Here is an 11,469-nt window from a genome sequence, read left to right as displayed (position 1 = left end):
ATAGTTGGGTCTGATGTGCCCTTTTTTCTTGCATTCAAAACATATCACATCTTTGTTGACTTCATCATCCTCAGTTGATTTGTTTTGAAACTTTTGAGCGTTTTGTTTCTTTTAGTTGAATCTTCTTCCATTTCTATTCAACTTTTTGAATCTCCTTATCATGGGTGCTAGTTCTTCATCGTCCATATCATCTTCTGACTCTGTATTAGAATCATCATTAGATTTTAAAGCAATTGACTTCTTACCTTTAGGATCTTCTTCCTCATTGATTTGCTCCACTTCATATGATTGAAGTGTGCCAACTAGTTCGTCTACAAAAAGCGACATGATCCTATGGGTTTCTCTTATTGAAGTTTTCACGCGATTCCAGTCTTTGGAGAGTCCACGCAGCAATTTGTTAACCTTCATTGGTCCTGAGATTGGCTGTCCCTGATATGCTAGTCTATTTACAATATCTGTAAAACGACTGAACATGTCAGTGATGGATTCTCGTGGCTTCATCTTGAAGGCTTCATACTGTTTGAGCAGGATATTGATTTTTGTTTCTTTAACTGGATCAGTTCCTTCATAGGTGACATGCAACCTGTCCTAGACTTCTTTTGCTATTTCACAAGATGAAATTTTGTTATACTCAGTTGGAGATAAAGCACAATATAAAGAGTAGATGGCTTTAGCATCAAGAGCTTGTCTCTTGGTTAATTCTTCTTGTGTCATTTTGCCACTCTTTCTGAAGTTGATGTAGCTTTGGGATTAATCTCTTTTTCTACCACATCCCATTCCAGGGGATCTTTCGATCTTAGGAATGCCTTAATCTTGTTCTTCCACACATTATATTCCTTCCCATCAAAGTAAGGCGGTTTGGTATTTCTTTAGCCTTCAACCAAACCTGGAGCCAAAATACTAGCCGTAGATCTTTAACTCAAAACTAAAATACTTCAATATAATGAGCACACAAGCTCTGATACCAATTGAAATGGCTAGTATTAACACCTAGAGGGGGTGAATATGTGTTAAAGAAAAATCTTTTGTGAAATTATTTATAAAACATTTTCTTTCATACTAGAATCTTCAAAGCAATGAACTGGAACGAGTTTAGTAAATTTGCGAATGAATAGAAGAGTTCACGGAAGAGAATAAGAACACAAAGTTTATAGTGGTTCGGCTTAGATCAAGCCTACGTCCACTCTCCCGCATTGACAGCCTATTGGTTGGATTTCACTAAGAATCAAAAGAGATTTTACAGTCTCACGTCCTTGACTTCATAGTGTAGAAACTCTACTACACTTTTCCAAAGTCTCATAAGCGTCTGTTCTCTCTCTTGAGTACAAGTTAAACTTGACAAATGAAATAGCAAAGAACAAGGTAGCTTCAGACTTTGAAATTTTTCTTTCACGCGCTCTATCGAACAACTAGAGAGTCCACCTTAAATACTCCTTCATACCTTCACGGCCGTTGGCACTTTCCAAATGAATTCTTCCAATCTATCCGTTGGACAGAATCAATTAAGGAGATCTCAAGTCATTTTAGGAATGTGATAAAAGCACATCAATCCTGCTCGCCCATACAATCAGGATCTTGGTTTCCATAAATTGAACCTTCTAAGTATACTTCGCATTTCAAGAGATTTGATTATCCGAATTGATTTCAATAAGAATAATTGATCATAAGATGCTATATCCAGCCATAAGATCTTCCACGAACCATACGAACCGAATCATTAAGGATAAAGCCACATCTGGATAAGTCTTCACTCTTCGGTCTGGAATCTGTTAGTTAGGTCAGACTTTAAGATTAAAGTCTAGCTGTTTTCAGACTTTGACAAAAGAGTCTGGAGTTCTTCAGACTATAATACTTGAGTCTGCAAGTCTTCCGACTAGAATTTTAGAAACGTTTTGTCAACTTCAAAATAGTAAATGAGTTTTCTCCAACAGATAGTACAATTAATGTGGAATCATAATAACAATAATTTTAGATTTTTTTATAATAAAGTCAAACTTCTATCACGTAAATATATACATCTCTGCTTGTATAGCATAACACTTAATTTGTGCCCCATATATTACTAATTCACATTTTTGTCTTCATCAAGCATACCCACCTTTCCCGACTGAACTAGATTGCAAATTTTATTAGAAAAAATGAAATAAAAAGCGAGAAAAGAAAACAAAAGCAAGCAGCCGATCGTCACCAACTCAAATCGAACGTGGGGGAGGTGTTCATCAATATCTAGAAAATTATAAGTAAATGTCACGACTCTTGAGTGATTGCATTACTTTGAGTCACAACCATCTAAAATTCATGGTCACTTCCTTTCAAGTCTAATCCTCTTTTAATTATTTAAAACGCGGTAAAATATTCCTCGAGTGAGTCGTTTTGAAAGATGACACAAGATGCATGTGGCAAACGATTGACGCATTACAAAGACACTTGTATATGGACTATGATTGTGCTTGGTGCGGGAGAGTGTATTTTGCTGTGTAATCATACCATTGATCTCACAGTGCTTAAAGATCGTTGGACATGCGACCATGTGGGGATTCAATTTTAGGATGATAATAAAAAGAACCCTTTAGTGTCAGTGCCATAATCATAGGCGCATGTCAGAAGCAAGAATAGGGTCAACATGGGCGAGCATGGGTGCCTGACACAGAGTAGGTGAACAACTCCAGGTTGTGCAAGGGCTGGCCGAGCATTGATAAGGAGTTGGTCACTGGTCATGCAGGGATCATCTCCTGTATTGCGCATGGACGGATCGGGCATTGTTTCATGGATTGGTCAGGGACGGATTAGTGATCGATCAGGGTTGTCCGCAGCAAAGCCCTGGTGCGTGACACGGTCGAATCACGGACGATCTTGGATCATGCTTCATCTGCGGGCCGTGTCACTTGGCTATCGACTAGCATGGGTATAAATGCCTAGTGATAGATGACTAGGCAGGGGATTGCCACGTGTCCAATTATTGAAGTACGATGATGGATCGTGGTCACCCGAATAAGTAATGTGGGCAAGGTCAGAAGCGGTTAAAGGATGATACACAACTACCAAGCAGTTACAAAATTTTTCTATAAATACCACCAGTCATCTGACGAGTGGCCCTCAAAAAATCAATCAAAGTGTTATCTCTTTATATTTCACGTACTACACTTTAATATTCTTAACTGTAGCTTATCGTTGATTAGATTCCTATGTGTATCTATATCCCAGTGCATCGTCGCTAATTAAATTCTAACATTGTGTTCTCCTATTTACACGCATTTCCGTAGATTAAATTCTAGTATTGTATCTCAGTACATTGGAGTAGTGCCATTGATTAGATTCCGGCATTGTATTTAACTATCCTCAATTTGTTTTGTTGATTGAATTCTGACATAGTTCAAATCTGGACATATAATCTTTGGGCATTGTTGTTGATTAAATTCTAACTTAACTCAGTATTATATAGTTTTGTTTGGACCTAAGAAGTAAATTTAACATTACATTTGATATCTTTTGTCCGGAGTTGGTGTAGAACCTTGGTCCGTTCTAAAAAAAATCGAAGAACAACCTTCAATGAAAGATATTTCGTTCTTATAGAAATTCTAACGAAACACGACCTATCAAGGCATTGTAAGTGAACGAACTAGGCTTGCAATCCTGCAAGAGAAATTTATCATGCAATCTACGGGCACCCTCAAGTTTGTCCCGATTCGCAACAGCCATCAACTAACGATGTACCGATCACTTGATATGCTTCGATACCTTTCTCATGCAATGAATCCAACAAATCAAAATCTCCCCACATCAGGATCTAAACCACTTTCTTCCATCATTTTAAGCAGCCTATGAGCATCATCCAGCTCCCCAATTCTACCGTGACCACGAATTAGAGAATCGCACGTGATGAGGGATGGAGGGAGCTAGTGCTCGCAAAAGAGTTCTCCGAAATGATATTCTCCTCCCGGTTCAAAGGTTAGGGCCATTTGACCGGGCGCTATATTGCTTTGTTTTTTATCCCAAGCCTGCGTGTCAGATTTCATTCTTCAGGAGTCTTCTTATTGTGTCGGATATTTCAATACATGTTCAATACTCTCCGATACTCTTCGATGCTCTCTGACAATCGGTCAATATGTGTCAAAAAATTCAACACTTGATTATCTCTCCCGCCACTTAATCAACTCTTGCGACATTTTTCGACACGCGAGTCGAGAATTTCAACATGAGAATTCAAAATTCCAACACGCATAGAGTTGATTTTTAAAATTTTCAATAAATAGATGGTCAAAATGTAAATATGTAAGAAAATAGAAAATAATAAAAATAATAAATAGGGATAAAAAGAAAAACTCGGTATTCTCTTTTCTTCCGACTCTCACTTCCGGTAACAAACAATTTACTCCAAAGTTTGTTTTTTCTCCAAGTTTTATGGCATATTTAAGTGAAGTTGAAATTTTCAAATTAAAACAATAAATGATATTAACAAATAATTTTTAATTTTTTAATGCAAATTCGTATTAGGCTCTTCTAATTATTTATTTATTTTTGAATTTGAATTAAATTAATTTAATTTTAATAATAATTTATCATGTAAATATAAAAATATATGTTTAATATATAATATGTCTCAACGTGTCAGAATTCTCTATTTTTTTAGAAACAACGTATTAGCATGTCACGTCACATGTCGACGTCAGTACTATTGATAGTGTAACATCTAAACAATGTCGGAAGACCGTCTTTTAGGATCCGAGAAGCGGGTTGGGACATTTGTGGTGACACGGAAACCATAATCTCTATCAAGAGGGGCGTGTGCAAAAGCCAGGGTCCGCTAGCCAAGTGTTATTACAAAATACTAGAGTTCAGCTATGTATTGTCATTAATATTGGAAAAAAAATTATCGTATTCACATTTTAGGCAACTTTCTTTCAAAAAATATCGATTTTTCAAAAATCATCCTTTTGGATTTTGTGGAATTCCTACCTTTTGTTGGAATATTTTAAGGTATAGAATTTTATATTTAAAATAAGTAAAAAAGAAAAATAGGCTCTGGGTATAACGTGGCCGAATTTGGCACGTCACAGACTACGCTAAACTTTCATCTATTAATTAATTGGTATGGGAATGCTTTAATTAACTGCGAAAAAAGGACGCCTACAAGATTTTATATATTATCTTCTTGGGCTGCAAGCAGGCAAACGGTTGACTGGTCAACCAAACGGGAATAGATGATGACGCACAACGTCCGCTTCAATTCGCTCACTAAGCACGTCACCACCTGGTTCAGTTCGCTCACCAAGTGCGTCATCACCACCGCTTCCAGTACCGTCACAAGCCCTATATAAGTACCAACGCTTCTCGCCTCCCCTCTCATCAGCGTTCTCTTCGCATCTCAAAACACACAGATAACCCGGTTCTCTTCCAGTTTGAGATTTAAGCCGTGCTCGTCAAGCTCAGTGAAATGGCAATGTCCACAGAGAATGAACATCCAGTGAAGGCTTTTGGATGGGCAGCCAGAGACACTACAGGGCATCTCTCTCCCTTTAGGTTCTCAAGAAGGTAACATCTTTTGGTTTTCTTTTTCTTTTCGTTGATTCTCATTTTGGGTGGTGCACCAAAAAATTCAACAGAGGGGAACATCTTTCTTTTCAAATTCACTGATTTTATGTTTTATAGGGCCACCGGAGAAAAGGATGTAACTTTTCAGATATTGTATTGTGGTATATGCCATTCCGATCTCCATAATATCAAGAACGAGTGGGGAATAACTTCTTATCCTGTAGTGCCCGGGTATGAGTTTTCTAAAACATCATCCCTTTCGATTCTCTTAGATAAATAATACAATTTTAAGCCGATAATGACACAGATTGACCACTGTATGCAGGCATGAGATTGTAGGAATGGTCACCGAAGTAGGCACCAAAGTGAAAAAATTTAAAGTTGGGGACAAAGTGGGTGTTGGGTGTATGGTCGGATCATGTCGCTCTTGTGCAAATTGCAAAGAGGATCTTGAGAATTACTGCCCTGAAATGATCTTAACCTATGGTGCAAAGTACTATGATGGAAGCACCACCCATGGTGGCTATTCAGACATCATGGTATCGGACGAGCACTTCGTGATCAAAATCCCCGACAATTTGCCTCTTGACGGTAGTGCTCCTCTCCTCTGTGCCGGGATCACTGTCTATAGTCCATTGAAGTACTATGGGCTTGATAAGGCCGGAATGCATTTAGGGGTAGTTGGGCTTGGTGGGCTCGGGCATATGGCTGTAAAGTTTGCTAAGGCCATGGGTCTCAAAGTGACCGTCATCGGTACCTCACCTAATAAAAAGAAGGAAGCCATGGACCATTTGGGAGCTGATGCATTCTTGGTTAGCCGTAACACAAAAGAGATGGAAGTAAGTTATAGTCACAACATATTATTTTCTTTGATGATGTATAGGGATGAGGACTGAATGTAGATTTATGTTATTATCTTTTATTAACTGCAGCTTGCAATGGGTACAATAGATGGTATCATTGACACAGTCTCAGCTGTACATGCTCTTTTGCCTGTAATCGGTCTCTTGAAAACTAATGGAAAGCTTGTCATGGTTGGTGCACCAGAGAAGCCACTAGAGCTACTTGCTTTTCCACTCCTCATGGGTAAGCCTAAGCATGTCTTTTGTGTTCTATAGTGCTTTGGAAAAGAAAACTACCTTCGTAATTGGTGTTTATAATTGAAACAATTTTAGTTTTAGTAGAAGACAAATTCAGAGTTTCATGAATGTGAAAAATAGTAACAAATAAGACCAATGACAGGTAGAAAGATGGTGGGAGGAAGTTGCATTGGAGGGATAAAAGAGACGCAAGAGATGATTGATTTTGCAGCGAAGCACAACATAGTCGCAGATATTGAGCTTATTCCCATGGATTATGTGAACACTGCCATGGAGCGTCTATCAAAAGCAGATGTTAAGTACCGATTTGTCATTGACATCGTCAATTCATTGAAGCCTTCTTAATGATGATTTTGATGGATTACTACTTGGCTGAGTGTGGATGAAGATTAGCCTTTGCCTACATTGTTATCTCAAAATCATGTTTTACAACTAAGATTTTGCTTCTACTTAGTATGGTGATATTACTTCATTGTCCCTTTTGGAATAAGGTCGACTCTTTGTATTGATAGTAGCCTTGTTTCAGGTTGTTATCCTCAAAAAGTATGCAATTTACATAATCACAGGAGTTTCTTTATGTGTTGCAAGTAAATTAAGCACTCAAGGTCAGTACCCTTCCTCAACAATCTTTTTGTGACTGTAAAAAAAAAAGCTAAACAATTTCATCGCATAACAATAAGTTTCAAGATCCAATATCACATTTGATGGTACGAGTTGAAGGATGATTAGGCCACTTAAATGATAGCCCGTTATTTTGAGCCAATGATAGGGTCCCGTATTTTCCATACAGGAAACTAGAAACACATTGGCTTGAAAATAATTCAAAGATTTTGGGAACTAGATTTAAGTAGACCCCACAAAAACCAACTTGAACCCGATAGTCCACCCAAACCCGCTTTGAAAATAGGAAAGGGGTGGTCCTTTTCCAATGCACAAAACAACTGAGTTAACGTGCCATGACCTCTAAATTTCCGAGTTGGGTTGGGTCAAGTCAACCTGTGTTTAACCCAATTTTATCCGACATGAAAGTAAGTTTCAGTATCTTTTTCTATTTGAATCATTATTAAAAATTTGAAACATTCAAAATTACACAATATCCCATCTTATTTGCCATGGAAGAAGTATAAAATTTCTATGATGCCGCATTATAAATGCGATGAATGGAAATAATTTCAACATTTAAGACATTACGATTCATCTCCTAAATTTGTTCCTGACAAAATTTGGTTCAGTGCTTGAAAGGCCATTGACTTAAACAAAAACTTACAGAGCATTGCTTCACTTAATAAATTAATTTAGTAGACGAATCTTATTATCTTTGACAATGCTCAAATAATTCACTAGTTGGGTCAGATCAACTATGATTGACCTGAGTTTACCTGAAAAATGAAGATTTTTTTTTTTTTTTTTGGGTGATTTTGCTAGAACCATCACAATCATAGTTGAAAATCGGGAGTAGTTAAAATTATACAATGATTGATATTGCTAGTTAAGATATATTTAATATCACAAAAAAAATATATAATTTATAAAATATCAAAGGATTGTTACTTTTTTGGTTGAAAGCTGAAATTGGATAGAGCTTTATAAGTATAATTTTTTCTTTATTACGAAAAAGTATAACGTTTTCATTGTAAGATACTCTTTACGTGATTCGCCTTATTATGATTTTTAAACATTCTTTTCTTCAATTGATAATTTATATAACCATAGCCATTCTAAGAGTTTTCCAATTTCTGTTTAATCTGTTATTATGATGTATCAAGCAAATTAATTTTGTGGTCATTTAAAAACTTCATAAGGTCGCGGTCATTAGACATGTTAAATTTATTCACTTGTCAAAGATATTTTTCCTAGAAATATTTGCACTTGAAAAACGTGACTCATTTTCTAAAGCGCAAAATAGGGTAAAAAATGCATTAACTTGATTTAACTCGGGATTGTGTCACCTATATAGAACGACTCATTTTTTGGCTTAGACCCAAACACCTTTCAGGATCCGAGCCCGCCAAAATCCATTCGACGTGGAGACTCCATAATGATTCACATCTTTTTATGTTTTTCTAAACATCAGGATCCTAATTGCTGACTTTACAACTTGATAAATCACCATATAGGATTTTTTTTTCACTAAAAAGAACACGAAAATCCAAAATCCGAGGCATCAGAAACCTGCGTAAAAAATTCGATTCTCTATTAGAAATATACTTGTGTTTTTAATAAATTACACGGATGTACGTTATTTTCAATAAAGCTTCGGTCTTCCAAACATTGTTGAACTTACAGAAGAATATTCATTCGTTTGGGCTCCATTTGTTTCATGGAAAATAACTTCCACGAAAACGTTTTCCGAATTTTTCGTATATTAGTTTCACGGAAAATGAATTAATTGTAGAAAACATTTTCCGTGAAGGAAAAAAATCTTCTAAAATAAGGAAAAATGTTTTCCACTTTAAAAGAGAAAAATATTTTCCTCATTCACTTTCTCTTATCTCACACCCACGTGAACCTCTTGCTTGATTGGCAACAAGCTTGAGCCCCAACTTGCCGCTCGCTGCTCGCCCGATCGATGGCGAGCTAGGGCTCCAGGCTTGCCGCTCGCCAAGCTTACTGATTTGCGAGCAACGAGCTCGGGCCTCACCAAATCGACAAGCGCGATCCTCTGGCTCGCCAATCTGGCGGTGATAGCTGGCGACCGATCAAAGAAGAAGAAGACAAAACAAAGAAAATAAAAATTAAAAATTAAAAATTAAAAATAAATAATTTAAAATTGATTTTTAAAATATAAAATATTATAGAAAAAGAATGCATGAAAGAAAAAAATTATTATTGAGCAACATAAAATATTTTCCACTTCTTTTTAGGTTTCAATTGAACACAAAAAAATAATTACATTCTCTTGGAAAATGGCTTATTGGAAAACATTTTCCAAAAACGCAACATTTTCTACATGAATAAAACACACAACTTATTAGACTTGTGTAGAAAAGCTTTATTTTTTACTTATTATCTTCAATTTCACTTTTCAGTTAATCTCTCTCTCTCTCTCTCTCTCTCTCTCTCTCTCTCTCTCTCTAATGATTATATCATGCTATATTCATGAGAATATATTGGGTACCACTTGGATTTCATGCTATCAAAATCTTAGTCCACTCATCCGGCAACACGTGTCACTCGGGCCCCACCATGCCAGAACCATTCCCTTAGTGCCTCGACTTTCCCTTTCCTCTTTTTTTTTTTACTTTGTTTTTTCTTTTCCTTCCCTTTCACTTCGATGGGAATGACAACAGACATTCATCCCCTTCCACCACCACCACCTCACCGCCGTCTCAATCCATCACCTTGCTGCCGTTTCAGTCCTTTTGTCATCAAGCTCGAGTTCAACCGGTAAACTTGGGCCTTAGATTTTGGACTAAGGTCGAGCGAGTCCTAGATTTGTGATCTAGAGCTCAGCTCAACCAAGGTCGGCTTTGGCAATGAACAAGGTGGAGGAGTGGTTCGTTGGCGCGACGTGAGGCCTTGACCTCTTAGTCGACACGGGCACGAACGCAAAGGGCGCCGGAGTAATTGGATTGGAGGCGGCAACGCTGAAGGTTAAAGAAGGAGTGGGCAAAGATGGAGGCAGAGATGGAGGTGATGTGTCAACGGCGGCAAGGGGTCGGAGGTCTGACTCGAGGTTGAGGTTGGAGAAAGGAAAATGGGCCAAGTGGAGGAGAGAGAAAGAAGAAGATCATGGACAGGAAGAAGAAGAAAAAACAAAGGAAAAAAGAAGAGAGGGAAGAGAGAGGTGAGATGATGAGGGAGCGTAAGAGGGGTTATGGTGTGGTGGGGCCCGGGTGACATATGTCGCCAATTGAATGGATAGGGATTTTAACAACATGGAATCTAAGTAATACTCAATATTTTCTTCTATATTCATATAGGCAAGCATGATATTCTTTTGTTTCATCATTAGATAGTATGAAAATAGTAACAAAATTCAAATGCCAAATCAATATTTTCGTTAAATACTTACGTAGGTAAACTTTTATAATGCAATTTCACTCCTTGATAGAACAATTACTATAAACTCACAATAACAATAATTTTAGATTTTATCATAACAATGTCAAAATTTTATTGCATAAATATATATTTGTTCATATAGCATATCATTTAATTTTCACCCCGTATATTAATAACATACATTTTAATCGCATCAAGCTGATCCACCTTTCCTGGTGAGATTGATTACAAATTTTGTCTGAGAAATGAAAGAAAAAGGAAAATAAAAGCAAGCAGGCGGTGTCACCGACTCAAATCAAACGTGGGGGAGATGTTCATCAATATCTAGAAAATTATAAGTAAAAGTCATGACTCTTGAGTGATTACAATTATCTAAAATTCATGGTCACTTCCTTTCAAGTCCACTCCTCTTTTAATTATTAAAAACACGGTAAAATACTCATCAAATGAGTTGTTTAGAAAGTAAGCTATATGAAACAATTATAGACTTTGCGCATGTCATGAGACCCCGATGCTTTTGGCAAAACTTCTATACAAACGATTGACGCATTATAGGCTGGGCTGAACTTTCATCCATTAATTAATTGGTATGGGAATGCTTTAAATAATTGTGAGAAAACGGTGCCCGCAGGATTTTATGTTGTCTCTTCTTGGGCTGCTAGAAGGCAGAGGAGACACAAGTAGAGAGAGAACTTTCGTGCAACGGTTGACTGGTCAAACAAACGGGAATAGATGATGACGCACAACGTCCGGTTCAGTTCGCTCACTAAGTACGTCATCACCGTCTCTTTCTGTATCTCCTGGAACCCGACACATGTACTGACGCAAGCTG

At 37.2% G+C, this 11,469-nt stretch overlaps 1 protein-coding gene across 1 annotated transcript; it reads left to right on the top strand.

Moving 5' to 3' along the window:
- The first annotated feature begins 5,348 nt into the window (after window positions 1–5,348).
- On the top strand, window positions 5,349–7,209 carry LOC104441284 (probable mannitol dehydrogenase). Its single transcript, XM_010054358.3, has 5 exons — window positions 5,349–5,532; window positions 5,650–5,763; window positions 5,858–6,371; window positions 6,465–6,618; window positions 6,775–7,209. The coding sequence occupies exons 1-5, from the start codon at window positions 5,435–5,437 to the stop codon at window positions 6,975–6,977; spliced, it is 1,083 nt and encodes a 360-aa protein (XP_010052660.2). The 5' UTR covers window positions 5,349–5,434; the 3' UTR covers window positions 6,978–7,209.
- The last annotated feature ends 4,260 nt before the right edge of the window (window positions 7,210–11,469 follow it).

Source organism: Eucalyptus grandis, chromosome 4, assembly GCF_016545825.1.
Source record: "Eucalyptus grandis isolate ANBG69807.140 chromosome 4, ASM1654582v1, whole genome shotgun sequence".
NCBI classification, from domain to species: domain Eukaryota; kingdom Viridiplantae; phylum Streptophyta; class Magnoliopsida; order Myrtales; family Myrtaceae; genus Eucalyptus; species Eucalyptus grandis.
The sequence above is the reverse complement of the archived record's forward strand: the minus strand, read 5'-3'. Positions and strand labels throughout refer to the sequence as shown.